Below are 23,538 nucleotides of genomic sequence, written 5' to 3' on the forward strand. Positions count from 1 at the left end.
TTTGAGTGGAGCTTGTGAATAATGTAATAAGCTTTGCACATGTAAATATTACAGTGTCAGAGCTACTACACTAAACAGCATGGCCATGATGGGATAGCCTGTGCAATAATGTGCTGTTACAACAAGTGTCCATCCTTAGCTCTGCTAGCTTCAGGAAGTCCCGTTGGCACAACTTCTACCCTATGGTTACTTTGAGTAGTTGTTCACCATTCTCTGCCACATTCATGGTGATGTCTCTCAGCACTCTTCCATGCATTATTTCTTTAGTTTTAAAATGCTTTAGGCTTTCCTTTGTGCTGCTTGTTTCATGTGCACACAAGTGTTTCTATAGAATTCAAACCCAAGCCTCCACTTCACCATCCTGAGACCAACCAATTTTGCATCTTACCCATCTCTTATCGGGTCTAGTAGCGCTTGAGATTATAATTATATTGAAAGCTTACCCTGTGGTTAAAAATGTAATCAGCACATACTGTAGATGTACTGGTACGAGTTCACCCACTGAAGGAACCCAAAAACCATATTATTGCAACCTTTGTACTTCTTTGCTGATTGAGGTCTTGTTCAAGACTGTTTGTTAATGTGTGTTTTTTTTTACTCCTATATAAAAAAAAGAAAAGAAAAAAAAAACAATTCTTGAGTCGGGTAAGCAGAGATGGCTAACAAAGAATGCCCGACAGACAGGCTGAAAACACGCTGTTACCTAAGCACTGAAGCTGCCTCCCCTATTTTCATACAGCTTGTTTGGCATGAGTTTGTGTATCTGGTAGGAAGACAAAAACAGGTGACAGAGTGAAAGACAAGTTCAATTTGTAAGCGATTTAAGAAAGCAGTGCCTTGCAGTATGGCTGACTAAACACCCAGCATTCAGGGATCCTGATTTGTGGCTTCCTATCAGCAACACCTAAAGGGCTGATACACTGTTTTATTATTATTAATATGTGGTATATTTGATACACTGTAGTTTGAATCTATCAATATATTTGAAACAAATACATTGACCATTTCAGCCTAATTAGTCGAAACTAGAAGAAGAAGAAGATAAGTAATCTAAGATTCCCTTAAACATGTTGAACAATATTAAATAAAAAATGTAATTTTATTATTCTGCTTTTCATAGTGTATTCTGGGTTAGAAAATTGGGTGCACTTATTCTAAAGGGATTGCTAGTGTAGTAGTGCTGTGAAAATGCATTAGCCATGCTTATATAAGATGCTAAAAAGTTTAAAAAGTCAACGCTGGAATCGAATAGTGATTTTTTTTTTACTCAGTCGAGAAATCCTGTTTAATCATAGATGTGTTCTCTCTCACACACACAAGGTTTCACATCCCCTTTGCTCCTGATGTAAACAAAAACAACAGACCTTATGTTGAATCCATCCTCCTGAAGTAATTTTCTATCTTGAAATTAAATGTACTTCTATGTTGAAAGTAGAAAGATGACTTGATCTTGACATTTAAATTTCTGGAAGATAAATTGGATTTGGCTAAATTCACTAAGAGCATTTCAGAGTTGTATAAAATCTGAGATTTGAAATTGTTATTATATAAATGGTCAAACCAGGACAAACTTAAACGTTGATTAGAGATTTTCTTAGATATGGTTTCTCATTTGTGCATTTTTTTATTTATTTGTGATAATAATAAAAAATCAGGGCTTACTTAAATTGTCCCAAAATAACCATTCTCATACTGTATATTTTCTCATGAGCTGAAAGGATTGTTAAACATCTAAAGGGAGCAATGAGATTTGGGCTTGAATATCCATTCTCAGACTAATTTACTGGGGAAGCGCTTTCTGGATAAAAGAAAAACCCACATAGTATCTTGTTTCTCACCTTTCATATTGTAAATGTTTTCTATGTTTATTATCCCCCTCCAAAAAATATATAGGCATCAAGAATTACACGTTTGTATGACTATTACAGGGCATAGAGTTGCCTTTTTTTCAACTCAAATTTGCTACCACCACATAAACAATAGCAATAAAATCCAGTCACAAATATTAACAAAACTTTAAAAACAGCAGGTGCAATCTGTCAGTTTTATTTAATGGTAAATGGACTGAACCTTTCCTGTCATACTGACCACTCAAAGCTCTTTACACCATAGCCACATTCACCCGATTGCACTCACTAATGCGCACACATTTATACACGGCCACGCAGATCGGTAGGCAACTTGGGATTAAACACCTTGCTCAGGGGCTCATTGACATGTGACGGGGAAGCTGAAATCAAAACCACAACCTTCCGATTGCAAGACGAGTACTCTACCCATTGAGCCACAGTCACCCCATGTAAGTGCTTCAAATGACAATTTTACATGTAATTTATTTGAGTTGTTGCTGTTTGTAGGACAGTGTTTTGAAAAGGATCAGATGTTTCCTTTATTCCAAAAAAAAAAGAATAAATAGAAAAAAAAATGAATAAAAAAAAATTATATATCTACATATATATACATATATATATCTACATATATATATATATATATATATATATATATATATATATATATATATATATATATATATATACACACATTACATGTGAAGGGATAGGCTTTTTGCACAAGTGTAATTTCCCTTCCCATCAATCATGGGGGAAAAAATCCGCTCTACATTAAAGAGTTGACCGCGTGCCCCTCTGACTGCTTTTTCTTTTTTTCTTGTTTAGCAAGAGACGCAAACTAATTTAGCATGGTTATGTGCAAGTATTATGTATGTCTCAGAGGGCAACTTCAAACACTTATGCAATTAAAGAGCAACAAACTTGCTCAGAGGAATGTAATCCTGCTGCAACATTAAAAAAGGATATCAGAATACAAAGAGTATTTCATAGCTTCACTGGGTGTATAATCACACTGGGTATCACACTGGTTTGGGTAAACCTAAAGGCACCTGCGTAATGTGATGGGCATTTTTTTGTGAAGTCAGAGGTAAAATGCCTGTAGATGATACTGACACCTGAATCCCACAAACAGGTCGGCACCTTGGCTCCTAAATGGCAAAAATAAAAGACAAAAGCTCCATCCACAGCAAGGGCCATTGATTCAGTTAATTTTATGCAGGAAAATGATTTCCCCAATGGCCATTTTCACCAAAGCACATTGTGAGCAAAGCGGGCTCCCCTCACACTCGCTTTAGAGCATTGCTCACTATCTACATAAATTGTGTATCCCATTCCAAACACCTTGAGGCTTCTGGTGTAAAACTTCCTCCAAACACATTACGATATGATATAGTGCAACATCTTGATTTAAAATCCCTCCCAGAGTTTTATCTGTGCAAAAGCAATCCAGGAGCAGAAGGCAATAGATAGATTTCAAAAAACGCCAGCAATGCAATCAGATCAGCAGAGCAGAGAGAGGACTCAACAACAGTCTGCATAAAATTTAAGAGCTAAAAATCCTCACCGTCGGTTTTAAGTGTCAGAGGAGTTGGTGGGCTCAGAACCCTGGCGTTCGTCACTGCGTTCTTCACCAGACAGATGTAGCTTCCAACATCCGAGGGCTGAACTTTAGAGATGTACAGGTTCCCTGTTACCTGGGAGATGAAGCGGCGACTGTCCTCAGCAACAAACGAGGGAAACTTGTTGAACACCCAGCTGTAGATAATCTCTGTGGAAGAAAAATTGAATAGAAGTCAACTGAATCGAATTTCTTTATTTGTCCCCCGTGGGGGAAATTTAGTTTCTGTACAGCCCATCAAGAGAAAGACGTACAGAGGTAGACGGGATACTACGGCCCCAGTATTGCCAGGTGCCGCCTTATTGCCGACTGAAGAAAGGAATACATAGGGATGGTTGGGGGGTGGGGAGTGCATTACTCGCACTGTCTCTCTGCCAGTGCGAGTAATGCACTGGCATTACTCGCTGGTCCGTCATCATGGCAAGTCTCAAACAGCCAAATGTGTTGGACTTTCTGCCGTAAATCGAGCTAGAACGTTCCCTGAGGTCTTTCCATTCCACTATTCAGTTCAAACCAAAGCCGGCATGCGATACTGTGCAACTATTGCATCTAGCTTGCGGTTTTTTGTTCACTCAGCATCTGAGTCTGGGCGAACAAAAAACGGGCGAACAAAAGGGTGCATACATGTATTACATTGGTTTCTAAGGCCAACCTACTTAGTAAGCCAGAAAAAGTTAAACGCTTTGCTACAAATAAGGACAGTATTGTGCAACTGCAAATGCGTTATGTTTAATCTGTTAAAATAACCTGGGTTGTCTTTACAGAATACAGTCACTAGGATCATCTGGGGTCTATTATTTACTGAGATCTCATTTCAGGCCTCAGGTGGTACCTGGAGCAGGCATTCAATGTGGTGGTGCACAAACAGGTGCAGTTACAACAAAATAATTAAAGTAAACATTTCTGAGTACATACAGTCTTTTTGGTATAGTAAAGCCATAAACAGTAATGCTGGTTTTAGATTGCACTGTATGTCACGGATTAACACAAAGTAGAGCAAATTTGTGAAGTGAAAAGTATAGTGTAAAATGTTCTCATAGGTGTTTATACATAGGGCACCCTTTCAACCCTGGCTTCTTCCTGCCACTTTTCCATTGTGATCAGATTTGTGGGAGTGCGTGATAAATACCTGTCCTGTCAACAGGTTCTTTTCTGCAACACTGACTTCTCTAATACTTTCCAAACAACCTCTAAGGCCTTCACAGAACTGCTGGATTTATACTGAGATTAAATTACACGCATGTCAACTCTATTTACAAATTGGTTGACTTCTGGGGGCTGTTAGGTGCCCTGAATTTTATTTTGAGGTGTCATAGAAAGATGACCTCACAAAATTGATTCCACATGTTTTGTGTGATTCCTATTCCTTTAGCTTTATGGCTGTACACTTGTTTTTGTTGTTCTATTACATAAAATCACAACAAATACATGAAGGTTGTGGCTGGGAAACATGTACAAAGGGTCCTTGAGGTGTACACTGGTTTGCAAGACAATATCAAGACAAGAAGTGTAAATGATTTAAACACTTTGTAATGTTTTCTGGATAATTAGTAATTTGCAGTTTTACTATTATTAATATATTATGTAGAAACGGTGACGTTTCTGCTTCTCTGTACAAATACAGAATAGAGGATTAATTATAGAAATATTGAAACATATTTTTCAGATATCATGTTTGTTACTCTCTCATCATGGATACAATGATTTTTCTGCACTAAATATTAATAGTAAAACACTTATTTAAGTTGGCATACACTGCCTTGCAAAAGTATTCATACCTCTTCAATATTTTTGACATTTTGTCATATTGCAACTTCACTTGGGGTCCCAAGGCATTGCCAGGCCAGTTACATAGTCCCTCCAGCGAATTCTGGGTTTTCCCCAGGGCTCCTGCATCCAGGACTTGCCCAGGGGGCATCCTGAACCGATATATGATGAGGAAAGGGTCGGAATGCAGACAAGATTTTTGGCTCAGCTTTTCTTCACCACAACAGATCGGAGGAGTGTCTGCATTACTGCAGACGAAGCCCCGTTCTTTCCGTCAATCTCTCATTCCATCCTACCGTCACTCGTGAACAGGACACCAAGATACTAACTAACCAAGATACTATCTCCTCCGCTTGAGGCAGGGTCTGACCACCCACCCAGAGGGGGAAATCCACCACTGTCATATTTCTTCTATTTCACTATTTTGTGCAAGTTGGTGTTGGTCTATACACAAAAAAAATTGTAATCAAAATATTGAAGTTTGTTGTAACATGACAGTATGTGATCCATCTCAGCCATCTAGTTCATCTTCACAGAAATGTGACCAGACCGTAAATTACATTAGCAAATTATAGCAGATGGCAAAAAAAAAAAAAAAAAAAAAATACTTTATACACAAACTACTTCAAGCATATTGTTCACTTTAATTTGTGCATGCGTGAATTAATTATCTCATGGGTCAAAATTTCCTGATGCCACATTCTGTTAGACGAGATGCAGGCAGTAATAACAGCATTTCATGTGAAACAAAGCTGTGAAAAGTAGGTAAGATCTGTTGGAAGGCTGGGCAGGTAGTCGTCTGATATTAAAAACAGTTTTTAGCTCTGTTGAGTTGAAAGAAAGAACGTCGATGATCAGCCACTGTGCTCTGCTGAGTTTGTTTGCAACTTTGGAAATAGTGCTTCAAGGTGCAAATTCCTGGATGAGTATTTTGATCCATGGGTCAACTTAATGCAGCGCAGCATGAATGTTTAACACTATGTCACTGTGACTGATACCTGGATCAATTATAGTTTACAGCAGCGAGGATATAACAAACGAAAGTTGGCAGAAAATCTATATTTCCATCATGCTACTATCCCCTCATAACACTTTGCACTCCGTTGGATTCTTATTAAATGGGAATCACGGTTGCAACTGTTGGAAGATAAAACAGAAATAAATGTGCATTAGTATCATAATTACCTAAAATATTTTAGACAGCATGTTCCATAAGTAGTGTTTCTTATGGGGGTTTAGATCACAATCTCAACAGCTACAGTCTAAATTGTCAGATATTATTTTAGATATTCTATTCTAATATGAATCTTGGCAGATTTTTCTTTTTGCAAATGGCTTTTAAGCAAACATTTCTATCATAGGAAAAATGTTATAGGAAGCTGACAAAGATAAAAATCGCAAGTCTTTGGGTTGACTACTAGAGACAAACGTGGGCAGAGATGTTCAAGATGTATGATTCGTCTGTCCCAAATAATTGGCTGCTACAAGTAAAACTCCACAACGCTTCTAATGATACAGTAAGCATAAACTCAGGGAATCTGTACTCTGGCTTTTTGCAGCCTGAAACCATTATAGTTGTTAATCAAAAAGTCACCATGATCAAACTGTTAAAAAAAACAAAAAACAAAACAATAGGGTGCTTTTTTTATATTGGACCTTCGCAAAAACAGAGGCTCTGCTAAAAGGTTCATCATACAACTCCTCTTACCTGGTGAATGAGGAGGCGGTGAACACATGAGCACCACGCCTTGGCCTTCACGCACAGACACATCACCCCGGGTCCTCGTACTGAAAGCACCAAGGTCTAAAATGGCACAAGAATTGTTTATTAGCAAGATCAAATTATGACATATTTTCAAGCAGAGCTGAAATGTTTGTTATCTCTTCAAGAAGCCGTCAAATGATTTATTGAGTGATGCGACAGACCAGTAAAGCTCGTTTTAAAATTCTTAGAGAAATATCTACAGGTAATCCTTGAACAATTGTTCCCACTTTAGAACTGAGTGATTAAATAATTAACTCAACCCCTTAATTTAATATAAAAATAGACACAGTTTCACTTTTATATATCAGTCAATTGAAAACTTCTGGTTCTTTTGCATTTGGATTCAACTCAGTGATGAACCTCAGTAAGAATGGCTTTAACAGGGTTACAGCAATTACAGGCACTGAGGTAAAAGGTGGTGAAAAAAAAAACTCTGATTATGTTAATTTCATGATGCATCTCAATAATCCAGATAAAAAAAGTAGCCGGACGGGTTCTGGTTATGTCAAATTATAAAAGCATGTACAGTCTGTTTGTCCATTCATTAATCACTTTTAGCCCCTTCATGGACATTCTCCACACATTTCCGATATAGGCACGTGATTTCAGTACAGCATTGCACATAGAGACATAAATAACAAAAGATGGTAATATATCCATTTCATATGGTTGCAGAAAAATTGAAATAAATTAATGAGCTCATGATCCGGGGTCCGTCTTTATGTCGAAACCACTTTTGTTCCATAACTTTGCCCATTACTGCTGAGGTGTTTGGCAATTATTCCTCAATGACTTGTGAAATCTGCATTTCCTGCACATTTAATAATGATGGTCCATTGGCTTCATTTTAAAGTGTTCCACACAGCATTGGTTTGGATTTTATTTTTATGTACTCATCTCACAAGTGTCTTTTACAATGTTTCAGCTCAACCAGTGCTCATAATGAGTCAATACAAAAAATTACGTTAAAGGATACATGCAGAAAAAACATGTATAATACTATAATAACACAAAGACTAGCAATAACAAACCACAAAATAGAGGATAAATACGGGTACATGTCAATAAATTAAATAATTGAACAGTACATTTATTTCAGGCATTTCTTTCAAAAAACTGAATATCATTATATAGTATATATATATTTATTGCTGTTAATCTCTTTCAATGTTTATGGTTTACAGATATGTAATCTTAGGTAATCCTTAGAATTTCTGAAATGTCTTCATAAGATTGATCAAATTATTAAAAACACAGGGATGTTATTTTATATTATAGCTATATTACAAAATGATTAACCAAAAACAAATTAATTGTATTTAACAACTCACACTGGCTCAAAAGACAGAATATTGGTTTGTTTTTAAATCAGTAAACATGCGTAAAAATAATAACAAAAGGATCCCACTGTTTTGGAGATGAATTAAAAAAAGCTTCCCAGAGTTTCAACGGGACCTTGTGGTAAAGCTTTTGGTATAATCATGAGAGAGTAAGGTGGTATATGTTTGTAAAAAAAAATAAAGCAAAACCAATTACTAACCAATTTAAAAAACACATTAAAATTATTATAAAATACTTCTGGAAATGAACTGGAAGTCAGAGAAGGAAGGCAGAATGTTGCTCTTGTTTATTTATATCAGGTAAAAATCCAGTGAGTGCATTTTAAATTCCAATTCCTAAAAGAAGTGCATTAGAGTAATCAAGACACAAGGCTATAAAATCCTGAATTACAGTTTGGAAGGCTTCTTTTAGACATAAAATGTGTTCTAAATTATCTTAAAAAAATAAAACTTTAACTATATATTACTTTACTAACAAGCTTAGGGTTAGGATCAATTTTAACACTTGGAATTGTGATAATTGTTTTAAGTTTAAGGGGCCGGAAGGAAAGATAAATACCAAAACCCTGTTGCCACATTTAGATCTAAACAACCTCATTTCAGTTTTGTTGTCATTAAGAATCAGAAACTGAGTTACATTCATCTTTATCTAAAAGCTGGATAGAGGATAATGTGGGAGCGGTGGCCCAGTGGTTAGAGAGCTGGGCGTTTGTGTCTTGGAGAAGCCACAAAGGTCGCCGGTTCAAAATAAGTCTCACTCTGGCTTCCTGACCAATTCCCTTGACCACAGATTGCACATTGTGGTAGCACACTGCTCCCTTAAGGGTTGGTTAAATGCAGAGACAAATTTCCCAACAGTGGGACTATAAAGGGGAATATTTATTTATGTAATTTAACATAAAATAAACTGGTCTGTATAGACATCAAATAAAATTTGATGTTTTCTATACACATAACACACATTGGAATGAGGTATGAAGAAAAGAGAAAAAAGACCTAGAATACTACCTTGTGGTACTCCCCAGAGAAGATCAGCAGATGTGGAGATAACATCATCCAATAATTTTTTGTTGCTTGGTATCAATACAATTAATCGAGGCCTTTTGTTCTTTCGTCCATAGTTAATCCTAAGCCAATTCAAGACTGGTGCTTCAGTCTGAGGTAAGGCCAGGTAGTGGATCCATATTACTGTATGCAGGCTTCTCTGCTGGCTGCCTTGAGTCATTTGGTTTTCAACCGATCATTTTTATTCGTTTGGCAACAAATGGGCCACCAAAATGTGCATGGAAAGCAAATGCTTGTTTACTTTGCTCACTATTGATTCAACAGCAGTCAGTGTTTTATGTCTGTTTGAATTCCTACCAGTCATCACTAATCAGCCTTTAAACATATTCCAAACATAGACGAATAAAGGCATACAGTCAGCAGACAGAACATGTGCAAATAACACAAGATCTGGCAGAAGTTGTTTTCTAGTTTTAAGGCATTGCAGTTTCAAAGTCCTGGTTTCAAAAGCGTTTTTTGTCTGTCCCTACAGTTTAAGCTATCTTTGATGAGATTCTACAGACCATGCCGAGTAGATTTCTCCTTCACCCGTCTGTGTCTGTTGGTCAGAGAAGGGGAAACCTCCTGAACTTTTCCCCTTGTTAAAAAAAGAATGAGCTAGTTGTTTGGAAATTTTGCTGGCAGCAAAATCCAAAGACTGTCTTGGGCTTGTCTTCCCGAGGAATGCACACCATCCTCTTTTTAAGGCAGCACTGTTCTAAAAAAGAAGGTTTGCATCAAGCAATGAGAGTTGGCATGTCTAACAATGAAGTAAATCTGCATACTCTATCAGGTGAGCTGAAAACAATTCACACCCACGGTATATTTAGGTTTAAAGTGGGAATTTTACTACTGTAACATGTTTTGGAAAGATCCAGCTAGGCTCCTGAATTGAATCTGAGAGCATCTCAGATGAAGATAATTATGTATTAGGTTGGTGCCAGGGGAGCCTCTCAACCTCAAAAACCTGAAGTTCAAAACAAAAGATAGATTTTGAAAATACCAGTGGAAACAAGCAAAGAAGTTAGTCAGCAATTATAAGAAGGACTGGACTAAAAGCCAACAAAGATTGTTCCATTAATTATTGACAAGAGTATAAATAATTTGAGGCATGATATTTTCCTTTTCAAACCAAAAAGGGGCATAGACTATGATACTACGTTCTTCTTGAATCAAATATCGGACTGAGACCACTGATTCATCTTCTGATTCTAATGCCATGGTCCTATGCTGTTTGAGGTCATATTTTGGCAGGTTTTAGTCTAAATTAAAGCCTACAGCCAAATAAATAATGGCACATTTAAATATTACACGTCAAAACCCCCAGAGCTTGTTGCATAAGCTTGCTTTCAGCGAGCATTCTGTTGGCCACTAAGTGAGGTCTCCAATGCTTAGAATCATCTTTTTGAATGTTTTATCATTAAAAAGGAGAAAATACAGGACAGATGTGCAGTATGTGTTTGCTGTAAATACTTAGGGTGGTGGAGGAAATGTTCGTTTTCTACATGTATATTAACTCAGAAGAGAACTTTGGACCTCAACAGACGAGTAAGAAGGAGCTTCCGCATTAATAGGAGGGCCGACTGGGTTGTTTTACTCTTTTGAGCTTTAATTGTCAAGTTCTCTAGATTTTGCAAATACACACACACCATGCAGCATCACCTTTTTTGATTAATAATTAATGACCATTCATGTCAGGAAAGCTCCTTAAGTTACACACTTTCACTGAGTACGTTTGTTGCAAACATGGCAGCTTCTAACATATTTTTACCTAACATTTTTGAGTCATCAGCCACGTACTTTTTTTCAAACGGATGAAGTTTGAAAGTGAAGAAGTCAAAAGTCCATTGAGCTGCCATGCCTTCATCTCAACATTCTCTAGTTAACTCATCAGCTGACAAGGATTTAGACAGGGTGTAATGGTACACAGAAATGTAGGTTTGGTATGTACTTTGATTTTAAAGTCACGGTTCAGTACAGTTTTGGTGGGCTTTGTTCAAGACGAACAAACAAGAAAAGCTACTGTATGTTGTACAGTAGCATACTGTATGTATGCTACTGTAGTTGTGTTTGTGCAATAATTTAGGTATCCCTTTAGTTTAGATATTCTGCGCAGGGAAAAACGTCTTACCAGAAAAATTACTTCAGTCAACAAATACAAAAGAGTTTCTATTTTGCATTTTGACACACGTGTCCCAACGAGGCAGAAAGTCAGAGCTTAGCTTGTCCAGTTTACGCCTCTCACTAATCAGTGTTGTCTTTGGGAAACATTTCCGGGCAAGTGGAAAGCATGACATTTACCAACTGAGGCAGGAAGTAGTTCCGTTATCAGTGAGAAATCAATGCCACTGATCTATCATAATATCATTTCAGAGGTGTAATCTAGATGCCATAGTCATTTAACAATGTCGAATGTTTAGGATAAATTCATTTGTAATGTGTCAAAATGAACAAAGATTAATCTTAGAGGAATCTTATAACAGGGGATTAAAGGGTGAAAAAATGTCTAAACTAGCCAAAAATAGAGCTGATTCATTATTCATGTATTCATGTATTTAGAAAGATATAAAACAGAATACTCATTAAAGCTTCCCTAATAAGGAAGTCAGCATGTATATGTCTAAATGTTTCAGCCAATGATGAAATTTGCAGCAAGCGTTCCTAAAACGTGCTCATTGTAAATCACACATGCGAAGGTCAGCGTCGAATCAATCCATTGACATTAACAAATGGTATTGCAGAATATGTCAGAGTCGTGTGTTTGTGTCGATCTTTCAATGCCTGACTCAGAGCAACACTTTAATGACATTACTGCAGCTCTGCTTAGAGAGGCTCGATACCTGAGCCTCAGCCATACTTGCGTCTGCAGAGGGAGAGAGAAGAACTCTTTGGGGAAAAAGATCAGAGGCCCTCCATCCTGCCTACTGCCTTCAAAGTCGTGGCTACAAAGCAGCTCAAGAGCAAGTTCAGTGGCTCAGAATTTCAAAACAAAAATAGCAAAAAAATAAAATAAGCATCCAACTGGATCATGTTAGGAACACAGTGCATGACCAATGGATATAATATAAAGAGCCAGGACCAGAATTCTTGGAAATTTCAAACCTCTGGACGAGAAGTTGTAGAGGAGGGCTGGAAATATTATTTTTTCACTTTTTGAGCCCATAAAGTCTGTGAAACCAACCAGACTCAAATTGATTCAGAGTTATTTGTTTTACTTTGCATCATAAACACTTAAAATTCAACACGTTGTATGTCAGTACACTGCACAACGCAAGTCAAATAGGGTGCATGATTGCATCCATGTCAAAGCAATCTAAACCACTACTGCTTTGGATTATTAACAGAAAAAAATCATGTTCCCATGTATCGGAAGCAGGTAAAGCAATTGGTTGAGCCGCTGCATGAAAATGTGCAGAGAGGCCATAAAAAAAGGGAAGAAGTAAGGCTTCATACAGAGAGATAAACACCCACCGTTTGATATGTGGAAAGCGTGAGGGGAGGTTCTGCATTCAAATGTGGGCAGCAGGGAACTTTTATTACCTCCTGTGGAACCTGAAGAATTGTATTTAAAAGAAGATTTTGAATTTACCTCTTTAAGGACATATGACATCGCTATGCAATGTCTTATGGCCGTTTTTTGTTGGTATTACCAGGAAACATGTCAATTATTTGCAGCACTGGACAACAGCCTGCAAATAATTGACACCAGACTGCTGTGGGGAGTTAACGTTTTAAAACAAATAATAACATTGCTACGAAAAAACAGATTTTTCTGTCAAACAATCAAGAATAATATGTAGGACATGTGGGATCTCTGGTTACAGTGACCAGGTATTTTTTCTACATAGTGTATAAGCTTTAATAATGTCAAGCAAAAGCAAGAAATTGTTGGAAGAAAGACCAAAAATCTACACCATCAGCAGTGTAAGACTAACCTCCTTCAGAGATTGTGATATCTCTGAAGTATTAGTCTCAGAGAAACATGCCTAGAAGTTTGCCAATTCTTTAAATCACTAATTATTTGAATTCTCTTATTTTGCTAATTTGGAAAACCGAAAGCTTTTAATGCAATCCATTCTCATTTGGGATCTTTGAAGATCAGGCCCAAAAGGTTTAAGACCTCAAGACAAACTAAACAGCACTAAACTGCGTGGGCAGAAGAAATAGGTGGCCGTGCTGCAGGAGGTTCCCATAATAATTGATTACAACATAACTGTGCTTTGACTGCTGGTGACTGACACCAGCCTCCCTGTGACTCTGCATAGATAAGCAGGTATAGAAAACGGATGCATGGAGGATAACTGTGCTTTGTATAGAACACAGTCATCCTTGCACGGCTGTTAGCATTACAAAGAAGTAGAATAAGGGCCGAGCGGGCCCCCACACACATCCACACCTTCCTGTCTATCTACAAGGCGAGTTGGTTTTTACATTCTGGGTTCGTCCCTGAGTCTAGAAAGCCCATTGTTTCTTATAGGCTGTCTTTTGTGATATGGCTACATGTTTATCAAAGCGAGCTTCTGACTAGTTGAGCAGACTCTCATGATGACTCCTTCCTTGGTTCTGAGACCCAAACAAAGAGAAGCAGAACCACAGAACTAGCTTAGTCAGCTTGATCAATTTAAGGTGCGGTCAATGTTTTTTTTTTTTTTTTTTTAGTCTGCATTGCATGAGTTGCTATGCTCATTTAATCTAGTGAAAATCAGGTAGCAGATTTTTGTTTTGTTTTTGCTTCATTTCCCCCCACTTCTCAGACCAAAGTGAGTGAGGCAAATCTCTGAGCCAGACAAATCGCTCAATGTCTCCCGCTGGACGATAATTTAATAACAATATATATTGATAGACATATATTGATAATAGAAAAAAAGGGGTCAATAAAAACTTCAATAGAAGAACAAATTTTCCATCCTTTTGCATTCTAGCCATGTAGATTAATATTACAGTTGCTATATCCTCCCAACCAATCACAATCAGACCCAGGAATGCTCTGTCACCAAGCTCCGCCCCATTCAATGAGTTCAGTGACTGAGCATTCTTTTGTCTTTTTTTTTTTAAGAAAAAAATGTAGTTTTGGTAAAACGTTAGTTGAATAAAGGGTTGAGTTTGAATCCAGTGTTTGTGTGTTCTGTTTCTAAAAATATGTCATTAAGCAACAGCATAAAATGTCCAGGGCTACACTTAAAATATGTTTTGAATATGTTGATAATTATCAATATCGATCAAAATGATTTCTATTTTATCTATATGCTTTTTTTTTTTATATCGTCCAGCCCTAATCTCCCTTCCAGACAGTTAACTTTAGGCTGGTTTAAAATGTTGTTTTGAGGTTGAATAATCTTCTCAGCTGAGAGAAGGGCGTCAGAACTACAGGTCTGGAGACCTGAGAGGTGCTGCATAAATAAAGTTTTACGTACCTCCTTAAATCTTATTCAAAATGTGTTTTCTATCTCCAAGTAGTAGCAGCAAGTAATTTGTGTGTTTTACTTTATTTTACTTTACTTTATTTTTTTATCTGAGAAACAGACATCTCTTTGCTTTTTCAAATATGCAATGGAATTAGGTCATTGGCTATTTAACCAGTTCATCCATAAGAGACAAATAGACTGAGACTGATCATGTAATTGATTATTTAGGTACAAATATTTAGTTCAATACATTTATTCAACTGTCAAATTCAGTTAGATTAGGCCTATTTAATAAACTACACTAACTTTAAAGTGTTAAAAAACTGTTTAGAAACTAACTGTAAAGTTAGACATGTGTTTAACTTTTTACAGAATATCCAACAATTTAATTTTAGACTCAAAATGATCTCACCATAGGACGTTGTAGTCTATCTTCAGAAAATACTGTTTGTTTCCATACATTCATTTTTTAACCTCTCTTAATTTATCATAGGCTGTTGTATCATTGGCAGATAAGCAAGAAGATTGAATAAGGCTGCTTTTCCTATAATGAGTTTACAACCTCTAATTATGCTCATAATCAAAATTCAACAGTTTTCCATGGCAATGTATACAAGCTGTTTAGAGCTTTCAATTGTTCCTCTCTTGTCTCCTTTGCTCTCGGTGTCGCTGTCAATTCGCCAGGGTGGAGTTCCTCAAACTCCAGTTGTCTCTGTTGTGTAGAAGACACAACAGAGACAACAAAATGGTCTCAAGGCTGTATCTCAAGTGTGCATCACTCGTGTTGAAGCAGACAATTCTCGTTATCGCCGGGTAAAGGCACAAAAAAAAAACCCTGAAGAGACAGCAGCTGCAATTTATCAAACATGTTCTGAACATGCAGAACACAGCCCTGTAGAAACAAGATGCTCCTTTTACACTCAGCCCATCTCCCCTTTAGTATTCACAACCATAAGGTTTTACACATACATATGAATAAGCTACAAGGAACACCAACGACATGGCTGAGCTGAATGAGCTTTATGTATTCCACGCATGAACCGCACCTGCAGAGTTGGGTTTCTTTGCATTTCAGGAGTAATGGGAGAATAACAAGGATGAACAGCAGGCTCAGAGCTGTTTTAGTTACTTTTATGCAAAAAGTTGTTTAGACTGTGGAGTTCAAGGAGTTTTTTGAGAAATATTTATTTAACAAAAATCAAGACTGCCATCTTCTCTAATGTTTTTTTGTTGTTGTAGCACACAGATATTTCTCAATGTAACACACATACACAACAAAAACAAAGTAAAACCTATTAGTGGAGCAAAGAAAATCTGCCCATCCTTAATATGCTTTCTTATCCTGGCAGCGTCAGAGGGGGCTGGTGCCTATCTCCAGTGGTGTCAAGGGAAAATGATACATGGTGGTTATATATTTTTTCCTTTCCAAATCCAAATCCAAAAAGCACGCCATGCATTTGTGTTTCTCATTTATTTTTTTGTCTGTTAAATTAGTAGAAGTCACATAATTAGTAAACACAGCCCACCTATGTGTAATTTAATCTCAGTAATAACACAGCCTTTCAGCGAAGGCCTCAGAGTTTTACATGCCATCATTAGTAAACATTGAGCATGATGAACGCAAGAAGAGACCAAAAAGAAAGATAGAGCATGTCACCCCAGTTCTAAAGTCCTTATACTGGCTCACTGTAGCTCAGAGAATATACTTTTAAACACGTCTGTTAGTTTATAAATCAGTGAACGGCTCAGCACCAAAATACATTAAAGACCTTTTGTTGCTGTATCAACCCACCAGACCACTCATATTTTCTGGTTCTGGTCCACTCTGCAGACCCAGAACTAGGACCAAACATTGAGAAGCAGCATTCATGCTCGACAAATCTGGAACAAACTTCCAGAGAACTGCAAATCAGCCAAAACACTGAGTTCCTTTAAATCAAGATTGAAACCCAAGAGTTTACAGTTGCTTTTGACCCATAATGACAGAAACACCGACCAACATAATTGACGTGTGTTGATGTTTTCATCTGATAAAATGTAATGTTTGTTACTGGTCTCACAACCTGTGAGTGTTTCAAAGTGTTTCTGATGTTTTTATGTCATGACGTAAAGCACTTTGAACCGCCTTGCTACTTAAAGGGCCTATACAAATAAACCTGACTTGACTTTAAAGGAAGAACCAGTTCAAAGGACAACTTTTAGTCATAAACTCCATAAATCTGGAGAATGGCAAGAACAAAGCCCTTAGCCCCCTTTTAACCGATAGTCCTGGGATATGAATACCTGGGATTTTTTTCACGTCTGTGAAAAGAGCTGTTGATAATATGTGGGCTTTGTTTCCTATGCTCTAAAACAAGGAAGAAAATGTCTTTCATTCAGCCTAATGACATATTGGGAAGTTGAGAAGAAAACTGCACAACGACTCCAGTTCAATGGGTAATAACAAACCACAGGTCAAATGAGCAAAACCCAACAAAAAAGTCTGTATGCTGTCAATTGTTCACAAGATAAGATGGATAATGCATCACTGGGTGATGTCCTTTACCTACTACCAGACGGAGACCTTTTATCTAGAATAGTGTGGAACCTGTGAAATTGAAATTACTTGGGTAAAATTGTGTTGAAAAGTTTGGAGGGCTTTCAAAATCACAGGTAATGGCTGAAAGTCATTGCAGTGAAAAATAAGCTTCTGTCAAAAGAAAACCATTAGAGGTCCTGCTTGCAGTTTGGGACAAATCATGCAGGGAATACAGAACACATGGAAGAAGGTGCTCTGGTTTAATAAGACAAAAATTTAACTTTTGAAGCTTCACACTAAAATGTAACATTAGCTGCTAATCAACTTGAACATTCCTTCATTGTAACATGGTGGTGGCAGCAACATGCTCTCTGGTTGCTTTTCTCAGCAGCAATCTGAACCAAATAGATGTGAAGGTAGAGTGAAGTACGGGGCAATCCTAAGAGAAAACCTGTTAGAAGTAGCAAAATAATTTAAAACTGGCACACAGAAGTACTTGTCCTGTTAGATCTCAGAGCTGCATTTGATACAGTTCATCACAATATTCTCCAAGAAAGACTTAAACGTGCTCAAGGGCTTAAGGGAAAAGCATCAGGCTGATCTGAATCTTATCTGCCTGACAGAGCCCATTTTGTTCATGTTAATAATAAATAATAAACTCCAGGGTCACTTGTGGAGTACCACAGGGTTCAGTTGTGGGGCCAATTCTCTTTTCTACATATATGATAACAATTATCAGATAGCATGGGATTAATTTCAACCCTTATGCTGATGACTCTCAGTAATATGTATACACAAATCCTGACAAATCCAATCAGCTGCGTCCTTTTGAGCATCAAAAAGGCGTCCAACACTTTTTTTGATGCAAAAGAGGCATTTGGTCAGAACGCAGAACAAATGGGAATTTTCCTCTCCACTGTCGCTTCATGGATGCTCAGTTTGAGGAATTGCTGCAAAGCCATCAACAATGTAGACGACTGTTCCTGTGGCTCTACGCTCTATCAGGAGGAGTGAATGCTGCTTGTCAAGACTCGATGCATTCTGCTGGGTTCCCATAGATGGGAAACTTTTGGACCAATCTGTCTGTATGATTTGATTGAATTTGACTTTGTAAAGAGCCGTGTGAGGACGTATTGTGAATTGGCACTATATAATTAAATTTTATTGACTTGAATTCACCTTCTAGGACTAACACGACCCAAAGCATGCACCAGAACCGCAACTAAATGGTTTTGATCAATTTATATTCATATTTTAAGATGATTTAAGTCCGGACCTAAACCCAGGTTACTTCTGGGTGTAGACCACCTGTGAACATCCTTTTTCAAGCCACAGTCTAAGTGGGCTTTAGCCTTTCTTCAAAGGTCTGAATAATTGTGTAATGAGTTATTCTGAGTAACTGTAATACACTGCATTGTGGTAAAAAATAAGGTTGTTCTACAAAACCTTGATACCGGGTGACTAAACACAAATGCTCACCAAACTTCTTATTTTATTTGTTAAATTCTTTGAAAACTTTTTAATCTTCTCCCTCCCACGTCACAAGTATGCATCTATTTGTGTTGGTCTATCACACACAGTCCCAGTAAAATACATTAGAATTTAAATCGTATAACGTGAAAAGTGTGGAAAAGTTCACTTTTGGGGGATAGTGTGAATAACGATTTTTGTGTTTATTTTACAGTACAGTCCTTGTGTTTAGCACTGGTGCACTCAGAATCAAAAACCGTACATGCTGGCTGGCTAGGCAGTTGGCACCAAAACAACAGTTGTAAAAGGTGAGCTGTGGGATTTGTTACCGTCTCAACTGTATTATTGAGCAGCATGTTTATTCAGTGAGTGATTCTTCAGGGCTGCAGTTTCAGAGCTCTGGGTCACAAAGTGTTTGTCACCATACAGCAAAGTAGAATGAAAAGTAGTAAACAATAGCAGAAAAACAGACGAATTTCAGCCATGGAACTTTAACACAAATATAGGCAAATCTTTTGCGGCAACCCTTTAAAACCTGGCATGGTCTGTCATTACTCCATCTCTTAAGATTACTCCCTGTCAAGCCTCCAACAACAGTATACTGACTAAACTGTCTGCCAGACAATCCAACATTTTGTAAAAGGGGTTCAGGTGAGGATGACGTGTGACAAGCGGCCATCATATCAGCTCACACTCCTGTCAGTCAACCACGCATGACCCCAAACATGTAATCTCAGAATATGCTTGAGGAAATCATTTCTATCAGACTCCAACCAAGGCACAACATCCACAAACTTTAGTAATCACAGCAAGATGCACACATCTATGAATACAAACATATGTTGCTTCAATCACTGGCTCTAATTGGCAAAGAGCAGCGCACAAGTATTACTAAGACTTGATGCATGCCTTCACACGTCAAGTTTTTCTCAGAATTTTTCTTAGTAGAACATTGCTGATAAGTTTCAAAACCTTTTTGGAATTGCAGAATAAAATCTTAGCCAAGCATCAGCGTGAGTTTTCAGGTCAACCAGAACACAAATAGAGCAGTTTTTAATTACCGTAAAGACAGTGTTCTGCAGTGACCAACACCAATCTAATAAAAAGAACAATCTATAGTGCATTGGTGTGTTTTATATGTTTGTGTCTGGCCAATAAATACTACATATTATTATTATTATTATTATAATACATTACAGTATTTTAAAATGAAGAAAATGCTTATTACAGGGGTTGGTGGTGTTACCTCCAGCGATCATTCAGGTGGGTGCACTTGACAAGTCGCCAGTCCATCACTGTGCAGATAATCAAATCAATCTATGTCTGCAGTAGATAATTACATTTATTAGCATACATTCCAGTTCGATCCTAATTAAAATACGATGCAGTCAAATTTAGTTCACAATGCCAATTTGTAAAAATCTGATTTAGGCATTCACCGCTTTCACCAGGTAAGATCAGCAAACATTAATGAGTCAACGACAGACATCAAAAATCAAACGTACATCCTATCAAAGACTTGCTTGTAAGTTGGCAGGTTGGTACAAACAGATCTCTGCTGACGATTATTATTAAAAGCAAAGTTATGTAGGATGGAGCATGTTCCAGAGATTTTCCAGAAGTTAGTGTTGCGCATATGCATGGGAGAAGAGGAAAAGCATCTACTGCTGCAACTGCACAGGCCTTTTGCTTAGAGGCACAATGTCTTTTGAGGTAAGAAAATTATAGATCTTGAAGTTAGCCCTTGTTCTCTTGCTAATGCAATGATTACGGCGGATACTCAACAAAGTAGGTGAACAAGGGTGCGCAGCGAGTCACACGCACACAAACACCCAGAGAATATAACCTGAAATCACTCTCCGTTAAATTGACTAATGGAGCCCATAGAGGCAACTGTAGTAAACAGAGAAAAAATCATTTTAGACGTCGTGCAATGGTAAGGGCATGTATTCAGGAGGAAAAATTTACTTTTAAACTTCCACAATGTTCATTTAAGTCAATTCAAGTTTTTTGTCATAATTCATACAACTTTTACTGTAGGTTTTCAATGCAGCAGCCATGTTTGATTTTGAACTCTGGGTGGTTCGGATGACCTCATATTTTTCAAGATGGAATTAATGCACTACCTACACCTTTCCAGATATTTTTTTTAAATATTTCAGTTTATACCGTGGGTGAAATTCCAACTAAAACCACTGTGTGTCCAGGTGGCAATGAGATCAACTTTAAATACATTCAGATAAAAGAAAAAACCCAAAGGAAGGGGAGAAGGAAAAGGGGTTGTAGTTGGGTAGGGCACGTTGGTTGAGATAGGTGTGTTTAGTCTGGTTATCTTTGTCTGTTATTATGCTTTGTTTAATGAGTTGAAACAAGTGTAACAAATCTGTAAGGTGGCAAGTGCTTTTTTGAAGCTCAGTACAAAACTATGTTACTGCTGCGTTTGATATGACTGTTGTTAAAAAAGCCTCAAAGATCAAACAGATCATGTAAACATCCAGCCTTCTGGGATTTTGTTTTGACATAAAAAAATATATTCTCAAACAGCAAATCAGGAAAAAAATCAAATCCGTGAGAAATGTATACGTTTTACTGATGTTAATTCTTTGTGTACATGAGAGAACAGAGAGAGAGCACGAACAGAGAACATTGACTATTATTATGCTGCCAGATGGGAAGCATTTAGTAATGACGTGATTTCACAGCAACTGGGCACTTTATTCAGAACACGCATGTTGGTTAAAATAAGGAGAATATTTTGGCAAACTAACTTCTTCTATTAGGAAACTTGGATGTCTTCTGAATCAAACAAACCATTAATCAAAGAAGTACTTCAGAAAGCATCTCATTGATTTCTCTCCCACAACTATACACTTACATTTCCAGAAATACCTGAGAACGTCTTGGCGTCCTCTGTCAGTATGTGTCTAGTTCTTGTTTTGAAGTTGTTCATAGTACAGCGTAATCTAGTAACTGTTCTTTCCTTTACTGTCTCTAAAGTAGCTTTTAGACTCAGTAGCAGGTACTACATGATGGGAATTGAGTTGAACCATTAGTGCAGACTCACGTATAATGTTTGATGTGACCTGTGCAGCAAACTAGGGTGCAGAGACGTTCAAAACTCTATATTTTTTAATGCATTCATTACTAAGTTAGACCCTGGTTACGTTACACTATTTCACGAGACTCATAGTCCAGCGATGTCATAGCAACCATGCTGTCCACGGGATCAGGTTGATGAGCAGATCATTAAATTTAAATTGGCTATCACCGGAGTCCATGACAAAACTCAGCTCCCAATATCTGTTGTTGGTCAGCTGTCTGTGATCATGTCTGTCCCGTTCCCAAATGAGCAGTGTGGGGTGTTTTCCACCACTAGTAGTTAACATTTACAACCTATAATACAGTCCATTTCCAGCACAACTGCATCATAGGTCATGCACATAAACTTTGCAGATCTAAAACGTAATCACATCGCCCCTGTCCTTTCCTCCTCACGTTGGCTCCCTGTCCATCTTGGAAGAAGTTTTACATTTTTGTTTGTTTTTTAAAGCACTTAATGAACTGGCCTAACCTTATTTACCTGAATATCTAAGTTTTTGAGGTCTTCAGATCAGTTTTAAACACTGGGGTGATCTGGCTTTTCTCAGTGGCAGCCTCCACACCCTGCAACCAGCTCCCTCTGGAGCTACGCTGCACCACTAATCTAAGTCTTGTTTAATTAAATCTCAAAATGAATTTATTCAGGCAGGCTTCTGAGATATATAGCTTAGAAATATGATAAAGCTAGACCTATTTAACCTTTTCAGAACTGAAAGGGAACATATCATGCTAAATCCACTTTTTATCCCTTAAATACATTTTGTTGTGAACTCTCTGGGAATGCAGAAAAGTTGAATATAATCTGTCCAGGTGCTGCATATATAGCTTTATATTATTTTTGGGTCATATTTTTTAAAGCCCTTCACTTTTCAGTTTTTTATTTTTATTTTTTTTAACAATTACATCACTGTATTTACTGTGGGACTGCTAAACAAGGTCATGGACTTCCTGCTTACCAATTTCCTGAATCCAGCATTTTTTTTTATGCATTTAAAAAGAAACTGCAGTTGGGACAAATATATTATTTTACTGCATATACAAGACACAGATTTTAATTTAAGTATCAGATTGGGACTCGATATTGGTAAATATCTATTCTTAAATTACCAAGACCAGTATCGGGGATAATAAATAAACATAATTCTGATCAGGACATGCCTAATATAGACAGACACAGATAAAAAAAAATTCCCCCTTAATTGTGTACCTTTGCAGATGCACATCTCACACTGAGTCTTGAATAACAGCAGGAAGTGACAGGCCAGTGGGCCACACACATGAAATAAAATGCTGCTGTTGGACATGGTTAAAGTTTTATGCTGCTTGTTTGCTGTCTCAGACTGCCCCCATGTCCAATTTGGATGTCAGATTGGAAATGACATCTTGAAGAAAGCTACTGGTTGCATGGCAACTACATTTCAGTTCAGTTCTGCAATAAATACAAGCACTGTAAGCTAAAGCTATTGATTTTAGTGGACAACTCAGCACTTTCACTCAGAGGTCAGATGGAAAAGCCATCACAGAAAACTGCTGTGTGGCTGGGGGAGCAAGAGAATTCAGAAAAAAATAAAATTGAATGAACTTTTATTTTTTTTGTCAGACCTCAGGGGAAAAATAAATCGATCTGCCTTATCTGCTCTAAGAATGTAATAGTAAACGTCT

At 37.4% G+C, this 23,538-nt stretch overlaps 1 protein-coding gene across 4 annotated transcripts in view; it reads right to left on the reverse strand.

The window, feature by feature from the left end:
• Window positions 1-23,538, reverse strand: part of cntn5 (contactin 5) — a 196,739-nt gene that overhangs the window by 82,376 nt on the left and 90,825 nt on the right. For all 4 annotated transcript variants that reach the window (XM_012868315.3, XM_021319398.2, XM_036149690.1 and 1 more), the window contains exons 6-7: window positions 6,944-7,039; window positions 3,415-3,618 (exon numbers count right to left, since the gene is read on the reverse strand). In XM_012868315.3, coding sequence (XP_012723769.2) covers window positions 3,415-3,618; window positions 6,944-7,039 — 300 coding nt within the window. The remainder of the gene's footprint in view (window positions 1-3,414; window positions 3,619-6,943; window positions 7,040-23,538) is intronic.

This window comes from Fundulus heteroclitus, chromosome 18 (assembly GCF_011125445.2).
Source record: "Fundulus heteroclitus isolate FHET01 chromosome 18, MU-UCD_Fhet_4.1, whole genome shotgun sequence".
Taxonomy (NCBI): Eukaryota; Metazoa; Chordata; class Actinopteri; order Cyprinodontiformes; family Fundulidae; genus Fundulus; species Fundulus heteroclitus.